The sequence below is a fragment of the Cetorhinus maximus genome, chromosome 12 (genome assembly GCF_964194155.1).
Source record: "Cetorhinus maximus chromosome 12, sCetMax3.hap1.1, whole genome shotgun sequence".
NCBI classification, from domain to species: Eukaryota; Metazoa; Chordata; class Chondrichthyes; order Lamniformes; family Cetorhinidae; genus Cetorhinus; species Cetorhinus maximus.
The window spans coordinates 107,411,255-107,436,974 of record NC_135890.1 but is presented as its reverse complement, the minus strand read 5'-3'; the positions used below and the strand labels follow the sequence as shown (position 1 = coordinate 107,436,974).

The window sequence follows — 25,720 nt, the reverse complement described above, 5'->3', positions numbered from 1 at the left end:
GTTAATCAAGTGGGCTGCTTTGTCCTGGATGGTACCTGGCGTTTCTGGAGTAGTTTTGTTGGAGCTGCACTCATGCAGGAAAATGGAGAGTTTTCCATCACACTTCTGACTTGTGCCTTGTAGATGGTGGTCAGGCTTTGTGGAGTCAGGATGTGAGTTCCTCATTGCAGGATTCTAGCTTCTGAACTGTCTTGTAGCCACAGTATTTATATTGGTAGTCCAGTTCAGTTTCTGGTCAATGCTAACCCCCAGGATTTTGAAAGTGGTGGGTTCAGCGATGGTGATGCCATTAAATGTCAAGGGCTGATAATTAGATTCTCTCTGTTGGAGATGGTCATTACCTGGCACTTGTGTAGCGCAAATGTTACTTGCCACTTGTTAGCCCAAGCCTGGATATTGTCCAGGTGTTCCTGCATTTGGACATGGACTGCTTCAGTATCTGAGGAGTCGCGAATGGTGCTGAACATTGTGCAATCATCAGCGAACATCCCCACTTCTGATCTTATGATGGAGGGAAGCTCACTGATGAAGCAGCTGAAGACACTACCTGAGGAACTCCTGTAGTGATGTCCTGGAACTGAGATGACTGATCTCCAACAACCACAACCACCTTTGTTTGTGCTAGGTATAATTCTAACCAGCGGACAGTTTTCCCCTGATTCCCAATGATTTCAGTTTTGCCAGGGCTCCTTGATGCCACACTCGGTCAAATGCTGCTTTCATGCCAAGGGCTGTCACTCTCACCTCACCTCTTGAATTCAGCTCCTTTGTCCATGTTTGAACCAAGGCTGTAATGAGGTCAGGAGTTGAGTGATCCTGGCGGAACCCAAACTGGGCGTCAGTGAGCGGGTTATTGTTAAGCAAGTGCTGCTTGATAGCACTGTTGGTGACTCCTTTCATCACTTCACTGGTGATCGAGAGTAGACTGATGGGGCGGTAATTGACTGGGTTGGATTTGTCCTGCTTTTTGTGTACAGGACATACCTGGGCAATTTTCCACATTGCCGGGTAGTTGCCAGTGTTGTAGCTGTACTGGAACAGCTTAGCTAGTGGCACGGCCAGTTCTGGAGCACAAGTCTTCAGTTCTATTGCTGGAATATTGTCAGGGCCCATAGCCTTTGCACTATCCAGTGCCTTCAGCCATTTCTTAATATCTGGTGAAGTGAATCCAGTTGGCTGAAGACTGGCATCTGTGATGCTGGGGACCTGCAGCGGAGGCCGAGATGGATCATCCACTTGGCACTTCTGGCTGAAGATCTTTGCAAGTGCTTCAGCCTTATCTTTTGTACTGATGTGCTGGGCTCCCCATCACTGATGATGGGGATATTTGCGGACCTCCTGTTCCTCCAGTGAGTTGTTTAATTGTCCACCACCATTCACAACTGGATGTGGCAGGACTACAATGCTTAGATCTGATCAGTTGGTTGTGGGATCGCTTAGCCCTGTCTATCACTTGCTGCTTATGCTGTTTGGCAGGCAAGTAGTCCTGTGTTGTAGCTTCACCAGGTTGATACCTCATTTTTAGGTATGCCTGGTGCTGCTCCTGGCATGCCGTCCTGCACTCTTCATTGAACCAGAGTTGATCCCCTGGCTTGGTGGTAATGGTAGAGTGGGAGATATGCTGGGCCATGAGGTTACAGATTGTGCTTGAGTACAATTCTGCTGCTGATGGCCCACAGCACCTCATGGATGCCCAGTTTTGAGTTGTTAGATCTGTTTGAAATCTATCCCATTTAGCACGGTGGTAGTGCCACAAAGCACAATAGAGGGTATCTTTAGTGTGAAGACGGGACTTCGTCTCCACAGCGACTGTGCGGTGGTCACTCCTACCGATACTGTCGTGGACAGATGCATTTGCAGCAAGCATGTTGGTGAGGATGAGGTCAAGTATGTTTTTCCCTCTTGTTAGTTCCCTCACCACCTGTTGCAAACCCAGTCTAGCAGCTATGTCCCTTAGGACTCTGGTCAGTAGAGGGTGTTACAGAGCCACTCCTGGTGATGGACGTTGAAGTTTCCCACCCAGAGTACATTCTGCGCCCTTGCCGCTCTAAGTGCTTCCTCCAAGCGGTGTTCAACATGGAGGAGCACTGATTCATCAGCTGAGGGAGGGTAATCAGCAGGGGGTTTCCTTGACCTGATGCCATGAGTCTTCATGTGGTCTGGAGTCAATATCCCCACAACTATATACCACTGTAGCGCCACCTCTACTGGACCAGTCTTGCCGATGGGACAAGACATACCCAGGGATTGTGATGGTGGTGTCTGGGACGTTTTCTGTAAGGTATGATTCTGTGAGTATGACTGTGTCAGGCTGTTGCTTGACTCGTCTGTGATACAGCTCTCCCAATTTTGGCACAAGCCCCCAGATGTTGGTAAGGAGGATTTGCAGGGTCAGCGTGGCTGTGTTTGCCGGATTGACAATGCCGGGTGGTCTGTCCAGTTTAATTCCTTATAGACTTTCTAGTGGTTTTGATACAACTGAGTGCTCGGCCATTTCGGAGGGTATTTAAGAGTCACCCACATTGCTGTGGGTCTAGAGTCACATGTAGGCCAGACCAGGTAGGGACAGCAGATCTGCTTACCTAAAGGACAATCGATTCATGGTCATCATTAGACTTTTAATTCCAGATTTTTTTATTGATTGAATTCAAATTCTGCCATTGTGGGATTCTAATCTGGGTCCCCAGAGCACTACCCTGGGTCTCTGCATCACTAGTCCAGTGACAATACCACTCCGCCACTGCCATCACCACACAGAGGAACTGAAACATTTACTGCTTTAGATTTATCCATATGTTTGAGTCCAGCAATTATATCCGTGTTAGTAAAAATAAATGGGAACTGCAGGATTGTTTTTTAAAATGCTGGCTGGTAAAGCGCATCAAGCTAGGTTTCAGTGAGTATAAATCCCCACAACACCTAATTAGATATAATTGACACCAAATCAGCTGTCACACTCAGGCCATAAAAATAACTGGAATGAGAAGGAGAAAGGTCACACCAGTGCACTATGGAGGACATGTGCTGGGTTACAAAGACATGAGGAGGGAAGGCAAAAGGGGAACTTGTAAATGAGAACAAGGATTTTGAAATTAATGGATTGTTGGATCATAAGCCAATGGAGGTTGACAGACTGGAGCTTGTAAGGGGTAAGATGTGAATGGTGAGAGTTTAGAAGTGTTGTGGTTTTTGTAAGATGGAATTTGGGAAGCCAATTGTGGGGGCAGGTAATCACCAACAGACTAATGGATGCCGGGGCTCTTAGCCAAGAATGCATAATGAGGTTTGGCTGAGAGTCCACATATCCATTAGTTTGTTGAAACAGCTGTAATCCAAGGTAAAACACTGCTTGACTGACAGCGTTTTCTCTTAGACCTATTTCTCAATTGCTCAATGTTTACTTGTTTGACACTTTTATAGGGCTGTAGTGCAAGCGTTTTTTTTAAGGAAGCTATGAATGAATGACTGGCTTTTAAAGATTTTTCATGTGAGATTGTTACTCTATGTTTAGTTGGCTCTTTACAGAATGTAAAGTGGATTGATGTGCATGGAGTTGCCATAGCTTGGCATGGACGCTATGAGGGGCCATTGGGGTGGGTGGAGGGGCATAGGTAAGACCTTTTGAACTTAACTTGACCTCTGAGGGTCCGTGAACAATGAGTCCTTGAAAAGCTGTCCTGACTCAATGAAAATTAAGGGGTGGGGTGGGCACTAGCAGATGCCAGTCCCGGCAAAGGAGCTGGCCAGGTGCCCGCACCCTCACCCCGCACAGCCTCCCTGACTTTGCTAAAATCTTGCCCGTTAAATCTGGAGGTGGTTTCTGGAGGAGTTTTCTGTGGCAGTGGGGATATGGTCAGGTCAGAAGAGGGGAGCATTGTGGAGGTGAAAGTAAGCAGTCTTAAATTATAGGATGTGGAGTTTGAAACTCTGCTCAGGCAGCGCTGAGCGCTGTAGCACACATTTCACGCTGGGTGGGCCTTAATTGGCCCGCCCAGCATGAAATCACGGTCTGGCCCCAATCTCGGGCGGCAGTCTCACAAGCAGCTCACATTCAGGAAGGAGAACAAGGCTGCAGCAGGGAGGGGCTGAGATTTCCTTGTGGACCCCCTAAGGACAACCCTGTTCTAGTCCTACAGGGAAAGTTTAAAATAAAAAACGTATCCATTGGGCAGTAAAAACCATGGACAGCAATATACATTGACTACATGTGGAAAGGACTTGGTTCTGATATCAAGGGTCAGACCACTTGCTCCCATGGATCCTGTCAGAGCACCTGCCTGGGAGATCTTCCCTAAGGCATCCAACTAGGGGCAATGGGCAAGATCTTGAAGCTGCAGGTCCAATCCGAGAGCCTGCAGTTTCGGAAAGGTGGAAGCCCCACTGGCAGAGGTGGCCACTGTTGCCCTCAGAGAGGGAATGCGAGGGCACCATCTTGAGGCACCCTCTGAAGAGGTATTCCCTTTAATAAAATAAACAGTGGCCACAGTTACCAGGCCACCTTTGTAGAGGAGGAACCCCTCCACAGCCTGGTCGGTGGCCAAAGCTGTGCCCTGCTGATCAATGGTGAGGGCGGGGTGGAGTGTTAAAACAGGGAGTCTTGTGGGGCCCCCAGACCAGTCACTGGCAAGCCAATTCTAGGCACCTGCTGGGCTTAGCTCTCAGTGGGAGGCCCGTCCCCAATCAGCCCATAAATGGATATTTAGACAGCACCTTCCAAACCGACGACCACTACCATCTAGAAGGACAAGGGCAGCAGATAGATGGGAACATCACCACCTGGAAGTTCCCATCCAAGTCACTTACCATCCTAACTTGGAAATATATCACCTTTCCTTCACTGTCGCTGAGTCAAAATCCTGGAACTCCCTTCCAAACAGCACTATGGATGTACCTACACCACATGGACTGCAGTGGTTCAAGAAGGCAGCTCACCACCACCTTCCCATGGACAATTAGGGATGGGCAATAAATGCTGACCCAGCCAGCGAAGCCCACATCCTGTGAATGAATATTAAACAAAAATTATTATTCAGTTAGGCTAACAGCTGCTGCCGTTGGATGGGTAGTCACTGCCTTTGATAACCCACCTCCAGCAAAATCATTCTGAGCCTGGAATGCTTCAGACCATTAACCCGACAGCAGGTTTTGTGACTTTCCTGGTTCCTTCAAGTCCACCCTCAGGGGACCAGGAAGATTCCACCCGATGAGAGACATGCTGCCACACACGGCACCATAGACAGAGTATGAGGTATCTATCTCACCTGCTGAGAAAAACAGGTTTTAAGTTGAAGCCTAACGAGAAGCGAGTCGGGAAGTTAAATTGCAGTCCTAAAAATCTCTTTATGTGGCTCAGCGTCTAATTTTGTCTGATAATGGTCCCGTGAAGTGCTGTATGAATGCAAGGTTTTTTTTGCATCCTGTAAGAAGCTCAAACAATTCTAATACATTTACACCGTGTGCCAGTTGAGACAGACAGTTTCTATTATAGCAGGAATCACTCTGTGGTTAAAAACTGGCCATCAGAATAGCTTCCACCCTCTTCCCCCCTCGCCCCCAGTGAATGCACCATCCTATCTGGTACTGAACTATACAGATCAGTGAGTCCTAGCCTGAACTCAGATCCAATGCAGGGTTAGCTGACCTCAGCTCAGGTCATGCTATGGAGCAACTGACCTCAGTGCCCTTTAGTTAGGGAGGGGTTAATCAACCATGGTTCATGCTATTGACCACATGAAAGTGGAATGTTTGTGGTCATTGTCCAACCAGGGTTGGGCTTGACTCCAGACTTAACATTGAGCTCAACAACTTCAGACCATGAACTCTCTCCTCCATCCTCACCCCTTTTTTTATCATATAATCATGTGTGATTTTAATATGCACATAGACTGGACTAATCAAATTGGCAAGGATAGCCTCGAGGGAGAGTTCATAGAGTGCATTAGAGATTGTTTCTTGGAGCAATATGTTGTGGAACCAACCAGGGAGCAGGCAATTCTGGATTTGGTTTTGTGTAATGAGATGAGATTAATTAATGACCTCATAGTAAAGGATCCTATAAGGAAGAGTGATCATAGCATGCTAGAATTTCAAGTTCACTTTGGGAGTGAGAAACTTGAGTCCCACACTAGTGTTCTGGAGTTAAACAAAGGTAACTACATAGGCATGAGGGCAGATTTGGCCCTAGTGGACTGGGCAGGGAGACTACAAGGTAGAACAGAATAGGAGGGTAGCTGCCATGGATACACTCACTGACCTTTACAGCATGGTGATAGATTTTGTGCCCTGATTTATCATCCACAAGGAGGGTGGGCGAGGGATTTTCTGACGGAGGGAAATAAGGTTGACAGTGACACTTCTCTCATGGTGCGCGCGTTTATTTCCAATAATAAAAGTTGCTATGTGGTCTGAGGGGGAGTTAGTCTCTATCTGGAATCAGGCGTTGTTACAACCATTGATAACAACACTTCCTTATGACTTCACCGCTCTTCCCGAGGGGTATGAACTACAAAATTAGCGTGTTCCCCCGCCCCCCCCCCACTTTCGGACAGGCTGCGCCATGTTCTGAACGGTCCCCAAAATAATTTAGTTTTCTGAGGGAGGTGACTGGTGATAAGAAAACTGGGAAGAAGGGGAAATTGAAAATTCTCCTTCATCCCTGCAAATAATTTTCCGCAGAGTCCCAGCAGTTCCACAGCGTGTTTGATTGCGTGTGTGAGCACTTACCTTCATATCCTTCAACCCCATTCCTAACCAGGTATCTATTCCATTTCTTTTAGGTTTGATCGAAATGGCCAAAATAAAATCGAGACTTTGCAAACGGGAAGTGAAAAATAAAATGTTTTAGTAACAATTTCCAATTGGTGATGATGATCACAGCCACTACAGCTAGTACTGGCAATCCGACAGAAGCACACAAAATTATTCTGAAATTAGCAAAAATTCTCAAACACCAACCATGTATGAAGAAGTCTGGGCCAAGGTACAACTGAGCACAACTGGGTCCAGAATTCAGAATATAATAACTCGGATCAGAATTAATCTTTCAATGTCTTTACCGAATGATGTGCACGGTTTAGATTTTAATTCAAATAGCTAAGCAGCTCCTTTTACAGCGTTTAATTAACACTACAATAGTGACTGTCATTTCGATGGGCGTTGGCTCATAGCCCACAAACCCCCTCATCACCGAGGTTGTGGTCGTCGCTGACAGTTTTGTGCTTGTGTCCTCAGCAACCTCTCCTGAATCAGATCAATTCTCCACGACCACGCTCAGACATTTTTTTTTTAAGATTTGCATCAATTGTTTCCACAGAAGGAACTAGCCCCCATTTTTCCCCAATCCAAATCACAGTGCAACATTTGTGAATAAGGTGATAGTTTGAATCCTTTAATAATTATCACATCACAAAAGAGCCTATTTTTTTAAGTGACGGGTCCACGGGCTTTGGTTTCACCCAAAGAAGTAATTTCACCAGCAACATCAGAGCCAGCAGGTGCCAACGGTAAATGTTGCCATCAGAGGGAGAAACCTCAGCTTTTCTGTCCAGAGGTGGGCTGGATGTACGGGCAATGCTTTACTGGCCTGTGTGTACCTTCCCCTGCCTCCAGTCAAAGTCCGCCATACAGAGTAAAAGCACAATCCACAACTTGGAGACAGCTCCCTCAGCAAACCTGTGCCGGGTAAGCGTGTCTGTTGTTCCATCATTCTTGTCTCGTTTACATTGCCGCAAGGATTCCAAAACATAGACAGCCTTTGGGTCATATTATAGCATCACTTCAAGGGCAGGTTCGGCAATATGAAAGCACCAGCCCCGTCAGGTCGACGTTCCTCATCCAGAGTATTTGTGTCACACCTTAACATGTCACATGCGAAACAAATCATTGCGCTTGAAAGTGAATGTGGGTTTTGATACTTTATTGCTTCAAATACCATTCTCACAAAACACTGATACCATAAGTGGACGGGTGTGGAATATATATGAACCAGCAGGCAGGAAGCGGGAATAGGAATTACTAGTCAAGATGGTAGGTAAATAACAATTGAAAAGCACGGGCACAACACTGAGAGCCAACACTGGGGCTGAGAGAGTAACTGGTTTCTTTGAATGCAAAAAGAACAAAACAAAGCAAAGCATAAACTGGAAATCAGTAATTCTGATGGGAAGAAAAGAGGGAACGAATTATAGTGCCTGATCCTTGCAGAGCTTTGTTTATTTATGTAGCTACAGTAGGAGGGGGAAACTACTTGCAATAAACATGAAAAACACTGATGTGTTCAATCTTTTCTCTGTGAGCACACTGTTAAAGATCTGATCTCTTTATTTATATATGCTACAGCATAACTTCCAACTGTAAGCAATGCCACAGGAGATCAACTAATTCGTTTCAGAGTTAGGCTGGGAAATTCCTTGCAGCTGCTTCGGGGAGTCCGCCACACTTCCGCCAAAATAAATCCAGTGAAGCCAGGAGCAGCTTCAAGGAAATTTCAGGCTCTAGTTATAGATAAGTCAAAGCCGGGTGAGTATATTCAAAGCAGCTGCACCTTGTTATTTCACCTCTTGTCAGTTGGGATGTTGTGGATTTACAAAATAAATTAACCACAATGAAATGAGACATTTCAGGTACGCAGCAGACTGCATTTAATGAGAGCGAAGTTGACGCTTGATCCTTATTTGGGAGTATTCCTTTGAAGAGGCTTGAGTTGTTACACCCAAAGTAATTTTATAGCATGACACCGAGAGGTGCATGATTCCAGTTTATTTAAATAATTCTCTTGTGATAGATTTCCTCAGCTAGGAGAGTCAAACTCAATTTACACAGTGGGCCTGATCTGACATCCTGACAAGTTTGCACGGGTCATAACCAACAAAAGTTATTTGGACACTGGGGGTGGAAATTGGTACGAGTGTTGCCTATTATTTGGATGTAAAACAGGTGCACTGTGTGTACTCAATATCTGGGCGCAAGGTCCTGCATATAAAATGCACTGCTAGTGTATTGTTTGGTCCTCGGATCAGCGTTGGGTCGATTTAAATATACAAAGAAAGGTCCTACGCCTATTTGTTGCAAGGTAACAAGATCTGGAGCCAACCTCGAGGGGAGATGTGACATTGTCTGTCACTATAATGTAATTACTGTATTGAATTCTCTTGCATCTGGTTGGGAAATATTGGGTGCAGTGTATAATGGGCGGCCAGTCCATATCACTCGCCTTATGCTATTTCTGAAAGTTACAATTGCACCATTGCGTTAAAGTGAAAGTGTGCAGACCCTGGCTCTCTGGGGTAAAATACAGTGACACAAGGTTCCAGAGGAAATATAACTCTTTTTTTAAAGCAGTGCTTTTACACTTAGAGTGACTGAAAAAAGACAAGTTTCTGGGAGCACCTTCATTTTGGAAATGCCCTAGTGATGCAGGTCCTTCCAGCACAGTTAAAAGAAGGCATGAGCACCACCTGTTCAGTCAGATACCCGGAGAGGTGGGCCAGGAGACAGCACAGAGGTGTGAGTCAGAAAGCAGCCAAAAGGAGAAGATAGAACTTGGTATGGTGATGGCAGAGGTGGTCGGGTGAGGGTAAAGTTGTATCGAGTTGAACTTAAAACCTTTGGATGCTTTTGATTTGTGATAATGTTCAGCAGATCAGTTTCGGCGACGTATGAAAAATGCACAAGCCCCAGTCCTTCCTACAGAATCTGTTCTTCAGCAAAATTCCAAATGTCGCTGATAGTCATGATCTAATTGCTGTCATGCAGCAGAGTTGCCTGGACAGTGTAAACAGTGAACAGCTGCAAAAAGTACCGCACTGTGCACCATTTCATTGCATTAAAGATGCTAAACAAATGCAAGCTCTTGATGTAAAAGCAAAATACTGCGGATGTTGGAAATCTGAAACAATACAGAAAATGCTGGGAAAACTCAGCAGGTCTGGCAGCATCTGTGGAGAGAGAAACGGAGTTAATGTTTTGAGTACATATGACACTTCTAAATTAAAAAAAATAATAATTCATTTACAGGATATGGGTGTCGCTGGCGGGGCTAACATTTATTGCCCATCCCTAATTGCTCTTGAGAAGGTGGTGGTGAGCTGCCTTCTTGAACCACTGCAGTCCATGTGGTGTAGGTACACCCACGGTGCTGTTAGGGAGGGAGTTCCAGGATGCCCAGCAACAGTGAAGGAATGGCAATATATTTCCACGTCAGGATGGTGAGTGGCTTGGAGGGGAACTTCCAGGTGGTGGTGTTCCCATCTATCTGCTGCCCTTGTCCTTCTAGATGGTAGTGGTCATGGGTTTGGAAAGTGCTGCCTTATGAGCCTTGGCAAGTTTCGGCAGTGCATCCTGTAGATGGTATACACAGCTGTCACTGTTCGTCAGTGGTGGAAGGAATGAATGTTTGTGGTATTAGTGTCAATCAAGTGGACTGCTTTATCTTGGATGGTGTCAAGCTTCTTGAGTGTTGTTGGAGCTGCATTCATTCAGGCAAGTAAGGAGTATTCCATCACACTCCTGACTTGTGCCTTGTAGATGGTGGACAGGTTTTGGGGAGTAAGGAGGTGAGTCACTCACCACAGGATTCCTAGCTTCTGACCTGCTCTTGTAACCACAGTATTTAAATGGCTAATTCAGTTTCTGATCAATGGTAACCTCTGCCCCCTGCCCCCGCCCCCCCCCAGGATGATAACAGTGATGATAATGCCATTGAATGTCAAGGGACAATGGTTAGATTGTCTCTTGTTGGAGATGCTTGGCACTTGTGTGGCACAAATGTTACTTAACACTTGTTAGCCCAAGCCTGGATATTATCCAGTTCTTGCTGCATCTGGACATGGACTGCTTCAGTATCCAAGGATTTGTGAATAGTGCTGAACATTGTGTAATCATCAGCGAACATTCCCACTTCTGACTTTATGATGGAGTGGAGGTCATTGATGAAGCAGCTCAAGATAGTTGGGCCTAGGACACTACCCTGAGGAACTCCTGCAGTGATGTCCTGGAACTGAGATGATTGACCTCCAACAACCACAAGCATCTTCCTTTGTGCTAGGTATGACTCCAGTCAGTGGAGAGTTTTCCCTCTGATTCCCATTGATTCCAGTTTTGCTAGGGCTCCTTGCTGCTGCTACACTTGGGCCAAATGCTGCTTTGATGGCAAGGGCAGTCTCTGTCCCCTCACCTCTAGATTTCAGCTCTTTTGTCCATATTTGAACCAAGGCTATAATGTGGTCAGAAGCTGTGTGACCCTGGCAGAACCCAAACTCAGCCTCATTGAGAAGGTTATTGCTAAGCAAGTGCCGCTTGATAGCACTGTTGATGACCATTTCTATCACTTTTTACTGATGATTGAGAGTAGACTGATGGGGTGGTAATTGGCTGAGTTGGATTTGCCCTGCTTTTTGTGTACAGAACACACCTGGGCAATTTTCCACATTGTTGGGTAGATGCCAGTGTTGTAGCTGTATAGAACAGCTTGGCCAGGGGTGCAGCAAGTTCTGGAGCACAAGTCTTCAGTACTATTGCCAGAATATTGTCAGGGCCCATAGCCTTTGCAGTATCCAGTGCCTTCAGCTGTTTTTTGATATCACGTGGAATGAATCAAATTAGCTGAAGACTGGCATCTGTGATGCTGGGGACCTGCAGAGGAGGCCGAGATGGGTCATCCACTCGGCCCTTCTGGCTGAAGATTGTAGCAAATACTTCAGCCTTGTCTTTTGCACTGATGTGCTGGGCTCCTCCATCATTGAGGATGGGGATATTTGTGGAGCTTCCTCCTCCAGTGAGTTGTTTAATTGTCCACCACCATTCACAACTGGATGTGGCAGGACTGCAGAGCTTAGATCTGATCCGTTAGTTGTGGAATCACTTGGCTCTTACCAGCACTTGCTGCTTATGCTGTTTGGCATGCAAGTAGTTCTGTGTTGTAGCTTCACCAGGTTGACACTTCATTTTTAGGTGTGCCTGGTGCTGCTCCTGGCATGTTCTCCTGCACTCTTCATTGAACCAGGGTTGACCCCCTGGCTTGGTGGCAGTGGTAGAGTGGGGGATATGCTGGCTGAGTACAATTCTGCTGTTGCTGATGGCCCACAGTGCCTCATAGATGCCCAGTCTTCAGTTGCTAGATCTGTTCGAAATCTATCCCATTTAGCACAGTGGCAGTGCCACACAACACAATGGAGGGATCCTCAATGTGGGCGCAGGACTTCGTCTCCACAATGACTGTGCCGGTGGTCACTCTTACCGATACTGTCATGGACAGATACATTTGTGGCAGGCGGGTTGGTGAGGATGAGGTCAAGTATGTTTTTCCCTCTTGTTGATTCCCTCACCACCTGCCGCAGACTAAGTCTAGCAGCTATATCCTTTATGTCTCAGCCAGCTCGCTCTGTGGTGGTGCTACTGAGCCACTCTTGGTGATGAACATTGAAGTCCCTCACCCAGAGCACATTCTGAGCCTTTGCCACCCTCAGTGCTTCCTCCAAGTGGTGTTCAACATGGAGGAGCACTGATTCATCAGCTGGGGGAGGGCGGTACGTGGTAATCAGCAGGAGGTTTCCTTGCCCATGTTTGACCTGATGTCATGAGGCTTCATGGGAGCCAGGTTAATGTTGAGGACTCCCAGGGCAACCCCCTCCTGTCTTTATACCACTGGTGATGCCACCTCTGCTGAGTCTGTCCTGACGGTGGGACAGGACATACCCAGGGATGGTGATGGTGGTGCCTGGGACATGATATGTAAAGTATGATTCTATGGGTGTGACTATGCCTGGCTTTTGCTTGACTAGTCTGTGAGACAGCTCTCCCAATTTTGGCACTAGCCTCTAGAGGTTATTAAGGAGGACTTTGCAGGGTCAACAGGGCTGGGTTTGCCGTTGTCGATATTGGGTGGTCCGCCCGGTTTTCTTCCTTTTTGGGATTAACTCGCTAGAATTGCTTTTGTAGTTTAAAATCAAACGAGACCAATCTGCACTATTAGAATGTACGTAACTATAGAAACAACGGAGAAGGACTCAGAGATGCAAACTCCCATCTCGCGATGGGACTGTGTTGGTAAGCTAATCCCCTTTTAGGCAATATTTTCCTAAAAAATATCTCCCAACTTAACTTGTGTCCATGTTCTTCTTGTGAAAAAACAGCCGAATAGTTCATCACAGTTTGGAATTCAATGCCTTTGTCAAGAGCAGAAAAAATTAATGGCCTAGACCAGTGATATTTACATTTAATATATGGTGGCTCTCCTGTGGCATTGCTCCAGAGGATACACAGTTATTAGGACAACTGATTTCCAATACCTGTATAGAGCACCACTGGCATGTAGGAAAACCCCAGAGAAGGAGATCTTCAATTCGTGGGGTGATTGGAGAAACTGGGATGATTTTTTTCATTCTCCATACTTGTTTCTACTTTAGGGAAGGCTGCCTCTGTAATGTTCTCATCCTTCAGTGTGTCAAGGTCTAAATGGTCACTTTTTTTCCTTTTCAGTATTTTCAGTTTCATCTTAATTTTTGCCACAAGGAGACAATGATCTGAATTTATATCTGTGCTGGATACCTATGAATATTCTTTGTATGAATGTTCTTTATACATATTCTTAATGCTTCTAAAATGTTGTTTCACCATGACCTAATCTATTTGATTTCTATACACATTGCCTGGACTCCTCCAAATATGAAGTCTTCTTTTTGGTTGCTTGAAAAAGGTGTTTGCCACCATCAGATCATTTTCCTGACAAAATTGCATCATTTTAAAACTATAAGCTTAATGACTTGTCTCATTAAAGTGATCTTGAATGTCATAATAGAAAGAAATAATTACACTTTGTTTAAAAAAATTGGTGAAACCCAATCTGGATTTAGACCTGGACTAGGAACAAGAGAGGGAATACTTGACCTAAATATCTAGAAGTAAACAAGAACATTTACGTATATCTCATGGACTATGAAAAAGCATTCAATCATCTTTACCAACAAAAGATAGATGTGCTGCTGAAATGTGACATTGACAGGAAAGATGTGAAATTTTCCAGAGCCTATATGGAGACCAAATAGCAAGCATTAGGCTAGAAGTTGGACAAGCAGATATGTTTCAAGTGAAGAGAGCACAAGCCTGTGCACTGTTGCCAAAATTATTCAATCTGTACACAGGACAAATATTTAGTGAGTCAGAGATACTTCCAGGGGTAGAAAATGATGGAAAGAGCATAACAAATATGCAGTACACTGATGATACAGCACAACTTGCAGAATCAGAAGAGGCCCTACAAACTATTGTGGATAGAGTACAATCTAGAAGTTTAGAATTTAGATTGAGTATGAACACCAAAAAGACAAAAAACATGGCAGTCAGAAGGAATACATTAGAAGAAACTAGAGTCAGGATTGTGTCACACTGGAACAAGTAGATACGTTTATCTACTTAAGACAAATGACAACAGCAGATGGTAGATGTGATGCTGAAGTCAGAAGAAGAATAGAGATAGTCAGAGGTAATTTTGTGAGATGAAGGATGTGTTAACAACAAAAATACTCAACAAGGGGAAAACCCATATGATGCTACATTCTATCCACTTCCCTGCCTGCCTCAGAAACCTGGACAATAAATAAAGACCTGTGGGGAAAAAAATAGAGGCCTTTGAAATGTGGATGCTAAGACATATGCTTAAAATTCCATATACAGACCATAAGACAAATGAAGAGGGGCTTGAAATTGTGAGATCTCTTCTAGAGGGTAGAGGGCTGTGGAAAGAGGCGTCAACCTAGGCGTAGTTGGATAACGTACATCACAGAGCGGCTGCAGATGAGCTACAGTGGATGTGTAAGGATGACGCAAGACAGACTAGATTGACATACTATGACAGCAGATCATCTGGTAGGAGTAGCTACAAGCTGCACAGGATTTAACACCTTTCGTTCTCCCAAAGTGCTTCACAATGATTTAGTACTTTGGAAGTGTAATATAGAGAAACAAGGTCGTCAATTTATGCTCAGCAATGTTCAATAAACAGCAATGGGAATAATGACCAGATGAAGTGTGTTAATATTGTTGGCTCAGAGATAATTATTGGTCAGGACACCAGGAGAACTTTCCTGTTATTTCTTAAATAGAATCGTGGGATCTTATTAATATCTCATTTGAATATGGCCCATTTGAAAGTGGATCATTCATTCAGGACTGCACCGAAGTGTCAGTCTAGATCATGTGTTTCAATCTATGGATGGGACAGACATAACACTAATTTATTTGTTTTGAAGTGCTTTGAAATGTGAAAGATGTAACATAATTGCAAGTTCTTTCTTTACAAATGGCAGTGTGAAGTTGGAATGCCTGTTTAATCATGGCAGAATTAGCCTGCAAACTGAGAACATCTCTGAGCATTTTTGTAGCGGTGCACCATATAGTATCAAACAGAAGGATAAGACATTGCAATAACAGCCACATCAGAAAAAAAATCTTTTTTTTATTAGCGACTACTACAAACAGTTGTATTGTTCAGCACCCAGTACAAATACTAATAACAATAACACACAAATCCCCAAAATGCTGCACAGTATCAGAATTGAGAGTTTATTAATGTGAATCTGAATGGTGGCAATAAGTGTACATACAGTTTAAATCAGCACCAACCAATTAAGAAATATTTAATTATTTGATTGTGGTAGAAATCTGAGATTACATGCATAAAACACAAAATAAAAATAAAAATACCTGGAAAAACTCAACAGGTCTGGCAGCATCTGCGGAGAGGAGCACAGTTAACGTTTCAAGTCTGTATGACTCTTCAACAGAACTAAGGAAAATTAGAGAAGAGGTGAAATATAAGCTGGTTTAAGGGGTGGGGGGGGGGGGGGGGGGGGGGGGTGGGGTGGGACAGGTAGGGCTGGATAGAGGGCCAGTGGTAGGTGGAGATAACCAAAAGATGTCATAGACAAAAGGACAAAGAGGCGTTGAAGGTGGTGATAGTATCTAAGGAATGTGCTAATTAAGAGCAGAAAGCAGGACAAGCAAGGTACAGATGGCTCTAGTGGGGGTGGGGTGAAGGGAAGGGATCGAAATAGGCTAAAAGGTAGAGATAAAACAATGGATGGAAATACATTTAAAAATAATGGAAATAGGTGGGAAAAGAAAAATCTATATAAATTATTGGGAAAAAAAAGGGGGATCGGAAAGAGGGTGGGGATGGAGGAGAGAGTTCATGATCTAAAATTGTTGAACTCAATATTCAGTCCGGAAGGCTGTAAAGTGCCTAGTCGGAAGATGAGATGCTGTTCCGACTCTGGCATTTTTGCACACCACTCCAGTACTTATGCAGATTCCTGGTTTTTTTTTCCCGTTACATTAAGATGCACCAGCTGGATTGTTCTTTCAGAAAGAGAGTAACGTCTTCATAAATTCCATAGTCAGACAGCGTCCCGTTTTCCTTCAGCGTCTGGTCATTCCACTCCAGATAATAATTGGATGTTGGAATTCCGGTCAAATGCTCGAATTTTTCTTTAATGCGTTGAATGGATGAGAAAGGATTTACAGGGAAACGTTGTGTGGAGCATGAAATATCCACAGGCTTGACTGAAACCAGAACACCTTTCACAGGCTGAAAAGGACAAACAAAATACTGTAAGATAAAGAAGGGATGCAGGTTCTGTACACGGTACATGACTAGTCTTACTGTATTCTGTGGTGAATTCAATGCTTCTGTGCAGGTGGGAGGTTGCTTGAAAGGAGGACAGACCTGCAATCAGTTCTAGAGCTTTGTAACCCTATCTCAACCCTGCTCTATTTGTGACCACCAGCTGTGAGTGCAGGATCATTGAATCTACTCTTTTATCTACCCAAAGTTCTCTTATAAAAAATGTATTACTGGACGCTTCCTGTTTCAAATTTTGATGTATTTTTTTGGTTGGTTCTCATAATCTCACCACTCTTTTTTAGCCAAACTAAATTTTCAGGAATTCACAACTCAGTATCTAAAAATTCCAACCATTAAAGAACAGCAGAAATTGAATCTATCAAATCATTCAAAAAAGTCTAAAACCTTTTTGGCGACAAATGAGCAGGATTACAAACTGAGGAAAAATGACAAATTAAAGGAAAGTCAAACTAAAGTAAGCAAAGCTCTCAAAATATTTTTAAGAATGTTTTTCTCCTCTGGGATTTTCCTACAGGCCAGTAGTGCTCTATACAGATATTGGAAATCAGTTGTCCTAATAAGTGTATCCTCTGGAGCAATGCCGCAGGAGAGCCACCATATTTGAAACGTAAACATCACTGGTGTAGGCCATTAACGTTTTCTGCTCTTGACAAAGGCATCGAATCCCAAACTGTGGTGAACTATTTGGCTGTTTTCTCACAAGAACAACAAATATTGCCTAAAGGGGGTTAGCTTACCAACACAGTCTCATTGCGAGATGGGAGTTTGCATCTCTGAGTCCAGAACAACGCACAACTTGTCTGACTATTCAGAAGGGCACTCACACCTTTATTGATCTCTGACAGGATGTGAGAGAAGCTCTTAAAAGTCAGAACATGAACTCCAAAAAGCAGTTGAGTCAGAGAAAACTGGATAATAGGACAGGATACAGAGGGATACAGAAAAGCCCCTAAAGTGCCTCTGATAACTCATTGGCTCAATACCATAGAACAAACAATATTTACTCAATCAGATTCACTCTCTGATCCACAAGATAATCATAGCTTGTATAGCAGTATGGATGCTTTAAATTGCCTCAGTGTTCATGGCCTATACTAGGGAGAAAATATATCTGTCAAGGGTACCATCCCTGATCATTATCTGTGAGCCTGTGACTCCTTCTAGAAGTATACACACATGGACATGCTTGAACTCCACTGTAGGCCCACCCTCTTCCCACCTGAATCAGCTACTCATACTCATTGTCAAGGTTCACACATGAAGAATGGCCACTTGTTTTGAGGTACTAGAGGACAGCAACCAAGGTCCATGAAACCAGACGACAGCATAGGCCTTAGAAAGGTGCTGAAGACATTTACTAGAATGTTACAAGGGAGGAGGGACTTCAGTTAGGTGAAGAGACTTGGGAAGCTTGAGTTCTCCTTAAAGTAGAGAAGGTTAAGAGGACATTTGATAGATGTGTTCAAAATCACGAATGTTTTTGATAGATTAAACAAGGAGAAACTGTTTCCAGTGGTAGAAGGCTCGATAACCAGAGTGTAGAGATTTAAGCTCATTAGCAAAAGAACAAAGGAAACATTTATTTACACAGCAAGTTGTTGTGATCTGGCATGTGCTCCCTGAAATAGTGGTGGAAGTAGATTCTTTAATAACTCTCCAAGTTCTCCTACAAGCCACACACCATCCTGACTTAGAACTACATCGCCGTTCCTTCACTGTCGCTGGGTCAAAATCCTGGAACTCCCTTCCTAACAGCACTGTGGATGTACCTATACCAAATGGACTGCAGTGGTTCAAGGCTCACCACCGCCTTCTCAAGGGCAATTAAGGATGGGCAACAAAAATGTTTGCCTAGCCAGTGCTTCCCACATCCTGTGAAAGAATAAAATGAAGTAGCATTCAAAAGAGAATTGGCTAAATAGTTAAAGGAAAAGAATTACAGGGCAATAGGGAAAGAGCAGGGGAGTGAAACTAAATGGATAGCTCTACCAAAGGGTCAGCATAGGCATTATGGTCCTGAATGGCCCCTTTGTGTGATATATCATTCTATGATTCTATGTCAATACCCTGAGGAAGAAGGGGAAAAGGTCAGGAAATCAACACCAACTTGCATTTTTATATAGTGCATTTAATGTAGTTCAACATCCTAAGGTGCTTCACAGGAGCATTATCAAACATAGAAACTAGGAGCAGGAGTAGGCCATTCAGCCCTTCGAGCCTACTCCGCCATTCATCATGATCATGGCTGATCATCCAATTCAACAGCCTGCTCCTGCTTTCTCCCCATATCCTTTGATCCCTTTCGCCCCAAGCGCTATAGCTATCCCCTTCTTGAAAACATGCAATGTTTTGACCTCAACTACTTTCTGTGGTAGCGAATTCCACAGGCTCACCACTCTCTGGGTGAAGAAATTTCTCTTCATCTCAGTCCTAAATGGTCTACCTTGTATCCTCAGACTGTGACCCCTGGTTCTGGACTCCCCCACCATCGGGAACATCCTTCCTGCATCTACCCTGTCTAGTCCTGTTAGAATTTTATAGGTTTCTATGAGATTCCCCCCCCTCATTCTTCTGAACTCCAGTGAATATAATCCTAACCGACTCAATCTCTCCTCATATGTCAGTCCCGCCATCCCAGGAATCAGTCTGGTAAACCTTTGCTGCACTCCCTCTATAGCAAGAACATCCTTTCTCAGATAAGGAGACCAAAACTGCACACAATATTCCAGGTGTGGTCTCACCAAGGCCCTGTATAATTGCAGCAAGACATCCCTGAATCCTCTCGCTATGAAGGCCAATGTACTATTTGCCTTCTTTACCGCCTGCTGCACCTGTATACTTACCTTCAGCGACTGATGTATGAGGACGCCCAGGTCTCGTTGCACATTCCCCTCTCTCAATTTATAGCCATTCAGATAATAATCTGCCTTCCTGTTTTTGCTACCAAAATGGATAACCTCACATTTATCCATATTATACTGCATCTGCAATGCATTTGCCCACTCACTCAGCTTGTCCAAAGCACACTGAAGCATCTCTGCATCCTCCCCACAGCTCACCCACCCAGCTTTGTGTCATCTGCAAATTTGGAGATATTACACTTAGCTCCCTCATCTAAATCATTAATATATATTGTGAATAACTGGGGTCCCAGCACCGATCCCTGCGGTACCTCACCAGTCACTGCCTGCCATTTGGAAAAAAACCCATTTATTCCTACTCTATGTTTCCTGTCTGCCAACCAGTTTTCTATCCATCTTAATACACTACCCCCAATCCCATGCACTTTAATTTTACACACCAATCTCTTATGTGGGATTTTGTCGAAAGCCTTCTGAAAGTCCAAATAAACCACACCCACTGGCTCCCCCTCATCAACTCTACTAGTTACACCCTCGAAAAATTCCAGTAGATTTGTCAAGCATGATTTCCCTTTCATAAATCCATGTTGACTCTGTCCGATTCTGCCACTGTTTTGCAAGTGCTCAGCTATTAAATCTTTTATAATGCACTCTAGAATTTTCCCCACTGCCGACGTCAGGCTGACTGGTCTATAATTCCCTCTTTTCTCTCTGCCTTCCTTTTTAAATAGTGGCGTTACATTAGCTACCCTGCAATTTGTAGGAACTGTTCCAGAGTCTGTAGAATCTCGGAAGTTGACCACCAATGCATCCACTATTTCTAGGGCCACTTCCTTAAGTACTCTAGGATGTAGATTATCAGGCCCTGGGGATTTATCGGCCTTCAATCCCATCAATTTCCCCAACACCATTTCCCTACTAATACTGATTTCTTTCAGTTCCTCCCTCTCACTAAACCCTGTGTTCCCCAACATTTCTGGTATGTTATTTGTGTCCTCCTTTGTGAAGACAGAACCAAAGTATGTATTTAGTTGGTCAGCCATTTCTTTGTTCCCCATTATAAATTCCCCTGTTTCTGACTGTAAGGGACCTACATTTGCCTTCACCAATCTTTTTCTCTTCACATACCTATAGAAACTTTTACAGTCAGTTTTTATGTTCCCCGCAAACTTGCTCTCGTACTCTATTTTCCCCTTCTTGCTCCTCCTTTGCTGAATTCTAAACTGCTCCCAATCCTCAGGTCTGTTGTTTTTTTTTAGCCAATTTGTATGCCTCTTCCTTGGATCTAACACTATCTTGAATTTCCCTTGTTAGCCATGGTTTGGCCACCTTTCCTGTTTTACTTTTGTGCCAGACAGGAATAAACAATTGTTGCAGTTCACCCATGCGCTCTTTGAATGTTTACCATTGCCTATCCACCATCATCCCTTTAAGTAACGTTTCCCAATCCATCATAGCCAACTCGCGCCTCATACCATCGTAGTTTCCTTTATTAAGATTCAGGATCCTAGTCTCAGAATCAACTACGTCACTCTCCATCTTGATGAAGAATTCTATCATATTATGGTTGCTCATTCCCAAGGGGACTCGCACAATTAGATTGCTAATTATTCATTTCTCATTGCACAATACCCAGTCTAGGATGGCCTGTTCTCTAGTTGGATCCTCAACGTATTGGTCCAGAAAACCATCCCATATACATTCCAGGAGCAGAATTTTAAGGCCCCGTTTCGGTGAGGACAGGGCCCGTAAAATGCGGCGAGATGTTTTAAACCTCATTGGCTTCGGTGGGAACGTAAAATCCCGCTGCTGTAAAATTTTGCCCCAGGAATTCCTCCTCTACGTTATTGTTACTAATTTGATTTGCCCAATCCATATGCAGATTAAATTCACCCTTTATTGCATGCGTCTCTAATTTCCTGTTTAATGCCATTCCCAATATCACCACTACAGTTTGGGGGTCTATATATATATAACCCCCACTAATGTTTTTTGCCCCTTAGTGTTTCTCAGCTCTACCCTTACAGATTCCACATCATCGGAGCTAATATCTTTCCTCACTATTGCATTAATTTCCACTTTAACCAGCAATGCAACTGCACCACCTTTTCCTTTTTGTCTGTCCTTTCTAAATACTGAATACCCCAGGATGTTCAGTTCCCATCCCTGGTCACCCTGCAGCCATGTCTCCGTAATCCTGACCAAATCATATCTGTTTACATCTATTTGCGCGGTTAATTCATCCACTTTATCGCAAATGCTCCTCTCGTTAAGGCACAAAGCCTTAAGGCTTGTCTTTTTAACATTACTTGTCCCGTTCCCACTATTTTTCACTGAGGCCCTGTTTGATTCTTGCCTTTGATTTCTCTGCCTATCACTTTTCTTATTCTTTTTTCTGTCTTTTGTTCTTGTCCTTGATTCCCCCTCCTCTGACTCCTTGTAAAGGTTCCCATCCCCCTGCCATTTTAGTTTAAACCCTTCCCAACCACTCTAGCAAATATTCCCCCTAGGGCATCACTCCCCGTCCTGCCCAGGTGTAACCTGTCCAGTTTGTACTGGCCCCACCTCCCCCAGAACCAGTCCCAAACAAAATTTGCCATCGAGCAACATAAGAAATTATTAGCACAAGTGACTGAAAGCTTGGTCAAGGAGGTAGATTTTAAAGAGCATCTTAAAAGGAGAAGAGAAAGTTAGAGATATGGAGAGGTTTAAGGATGGACCTCCAAAGCTTAAGTCCTGGGCAACTGAATTTAGGTTCAGATGATCTAACAAAATGTCTTTGTGCTTTGTGGGCCCCTCAATAGGATAATTACCTTCTACTGCTCCTTCCTCATCGAGTGGCCATCGAGTATGATTGTTGTTTTGATATAAATTGTGCAAACCCCTCTAGCCGTTTTATTTTTAGAAAATTCCTGTACTTTGGAACCATATAATCTGTCATTTCTATGATATTTTACCTCAACATCCCAGGGGGTGATGTTGCACACACAGTTCATCTGTAAACAATTTTCAGCTTCGTTTGCAACAAGATCCCACCGAGCATTTCCGGCAACGTTTCCCGTTGGATCTGCAGGATCGAGAATCATCGGCCTAAACATTCAAACAATGCAATAATCACCAGTCAAAAGATGTATTTTCAGATGCTCATTAATCAGGCTGCACAAAACTTTGAATTTTTATCTTTTAGGCACATTTTTAAAAGCCTACAGTAAACAATTACTGATTCTGTGAGCTATTCACAGTTGAAAAGACATTATAAACCAACTCTACTAAATTGTCTGCCAGTTTTGCTGCAAATAAAGTATTTGTGCCCAACTTTCCCACTAGAGTAAATGCTTCTTTATTCCTCTCATCTTTTTCTAGCTGTTAGGTCTCTACTGATGCCATTCTTGAAGTAGCCATTGAGATGCACACAGTGATCAGCGATTGCTTTTCCCCCAAATGTTTGCATTGGACATTTTGCCCCTAAAGCCAGATTCCACTTACTCCGGGCAATTTTATTTATTTATTGAATAATTCAGTTAATCGTAATCTGATTCTATGTATCAAAGTCACATAAGTAACTAATTCCTGGCAGAGCCCTGTGGCACAGCTCATGTAAGTCTTAGGATGTGCTGTTTCTTAAAGGCAGGAACATGATTTTGTATTCCCAGATCCCTTTGTTCCTCTACTCCATGTCGATTTTCTGCAACGTCCTCATTACTCTTACTTAAAAAAGCAAACTTTGAATAAGGAACCTTCCAAAATGGCACAGGTGGGCGTATTTACCTAATGAACTATCGTGGAAGCTTAGAAATCCACTTATTAGGTAATTTTTATTACTTATGTCTCTAATCTCCAGTAGAAGAATGAGAGGGGACAAAAGGAGAGATTTATTTTATACAGCAAGTTATGATGATCTGGAACACATCACCTGAAATGGTGGTGGAAGCAGATCCAATAATAAATTACAGAAGTGATTTGGATAAATACCTGAAGAGGAAAAAAATTGCAGGGCTATGGGGGCAGAAAAACAATGGACGGACACCAGTTGAACAGCATTTTCAAAGAATAGGTATGATAGGCTGAATGGCCTCCTGTGCTATGATTTTCCATCTGAAAAAAGACTATTAACATAAGTCCAACTTGCCTCGGCTCTTGGAGTTTATTTTTCAGGTATTGGCCCACACGGGGATGCTCGAAGTTATAGTTGTCAGTCCAGAACAGCCATAGCTCGCTGTATTTAACAATCAGTTCCATGATTGTGCGGAATCCTTGAGCTGTGTTGAAATTCTCTCCCCCACCTATGCTCTCCCAAGCATAGATGATCAACAGCTCCAGGGCGTACTTTGGTGGGAGTAACTCTCCACGTCTAAGTTGTTGTTTATATGGTCGTACATACTGTTGCGTAAAAAAAATAAGTCAATGCATACTCTTGCACAGTTACTTTCTCATTCATAGCATTTAAAAGTAAACTTTGCCAGGCAGGGCTATCAGTACAAAGTCTCACTTGATTAGGGTGCAAAGTGATTAGCGACTGAAGCAATGGTGACATGAGGAAATATATTTCTTTCCCAGTGAGTGGTGGGATTTGGAATACACTAACTGACAGTGTGGTGGAGGCAGAGTTAATCATGGCTTTCAAAAGGGAACTGGATGATTATCTGAAGATAAAATGTTTGCAGGACTACAGGGAGGAGTGGGACTGGGAGTGTGCTGCACCTGCTGAAGACTGGCACAAACATGACGGGCTGCATGGCCTCATTCTGTGCTGTAAACATTCCACAATTTGATTCTATAACCCATCAGTTTTTCTCAATCCTTTCCAGACACCCTGAGTGTCACCATTTTCCTTCTTTTACAGATGATCCCTAACACATCAACATATGTTCTTTCTTTTCAGATTTCTCTAACCAGCTGTTATTTCTCCTACCTTTTTTTAGGTTCTAAATTCTTTAAAAACGTTTTAAAATTTTGAAGGTGACTGGATTGGACATGTAAACAAAGTTAATATAGCATATGGGACCCTAAACATCATAAATAGAGGCATAGAGTACATAAGCAAGGAAGTGATGCTAAGCCTTCAGAAAACACAAATTAGGTCACAGCTGGAATATTGCGTCCACTTAAGGAAGTAAGTAAAGGCTTTGGGGAGAGTACCGAGGTGATTTACTAGAAAGGGTTCCACGGCTGAAGAACTTCAGTTACATGCATAGACTGGAGAAGCTTGGCTGCTTTGCCAGGAGCAGATAAGGCTAAGAGGAAGTTTGATAGTCATGTTTAAAATTATGATGCATTTAGATAGAAGAAATAAAGAGAAACTGTTTCCAGTATGAAAGGTCAATAATGAGAGGGCAGCGATTCAAAGTGATTGGCAAAAAAAAAACAGAGGTAACATGAGGAAAAGTACTTTCACACATCGAGTGGTTAGAATGTACTGCCTGATAGAGTGCTGGTTACAGATTCCATGGCAGCTTTCAGAAAGGAATTGGATAAATACGCAAAAAGAAAAGAATTGAAGTAAAAGGTTTTTTTTAAGAAAGTAACTGGGGAGAAACTGTTCCCATTGGCAGGAGGATCAGTAACTAAAGCTTTAGGATGACCGGCAAAATGGCCAGCGAGGAAATGAGAGCTTTTTATGCAGTGAGTTATTTTGATCAGGAAAGCATTGCCTGTTAGGACATTGAAAACTGATTCATTAGTAACTTTCAAAGGGAAATTTGTTATATACCTGAAAAAGAAAAATTTGTAGGGATATGGAGAAACAGTGGGGGAGTGGGAATAATTGGATAGCTCTTTCAAAGAACTGGCACCGACATGATATTCCGTATGGTTACTTTCCATGCTGTATCATTCTATGAATTGTGTATGGCTGGAAAATTAAGGACTAGGCGCATTGACCTTTGTGCCTCATTCTTCGATCTACATGTCTGTTCAGAGACCCTGGGGGAGAAATTCATTCATGTGGTGCTTCTTACGTTGATTCCCTAGGGGAAGGCAGTGCTGTGGCCGCTACCCATGCAGCTCATGTGGCATTCTTCATTGGCCTCACTGAAGAATGCATGGATCGCGCAGGTAGGGACCCATGGTGCTGCCTGCCCCCAGAGAGAGTCGACGTAAGTCTCCGTAGCAAGTGGCATTATGCAAACAAATTTCTCCCCCCTGCCCCTGTGTGTGCAGCCTCGCCTTACAAAATTTAGCCTTTAATGCCTACACTTCTTTGCATAAATCTCAGTACTTA

The 25,720-nt window shown here is 43.6% G+C and overlaps 2 protein-coding genes across 2 annotated transcripts in view; one reads left to right on the top strand and one right to left on the bottom strand.

The window, feature by feature from the left end:
• The window catches only part of LOC144687812 (uncharacterized), a 64,457-nt gene that overhangs the window by 16,146 nt on the left and 22,591 nt on the right, over positions 1-25,720 (top strand). The gene's annotated exons all lie outside the window — the stretch shown is intronic.
• LOC144688012 (2'-5'-oligoadenylate synthase 2-like) overlaps positions 15,539-25,720 on the bottom strand; it is a 36,267-nt gene continuing 26,085 nt past the window's right edge. The window contains exons 11-13 of the mRNA XM_078554665.1: positions 23,630-23,880; positions 22,458-22,590; positions 15,539-16,582 (exon numbers count right to left, since the gene is read on the bottom strand). Of these exons, the coding sequence (XP_078410791.1) occupies positions 16,325-16,582; positions 22,458-22,590; positions 23,630-23,880 (642 nt within the window). The 3' untranslated portion in view covers positions 15,539-16,324. The remainder of the gene's footprint in view (positions 16,583-22,457; positions 22,591-23,629; positions 23,881-25,720) is intronic.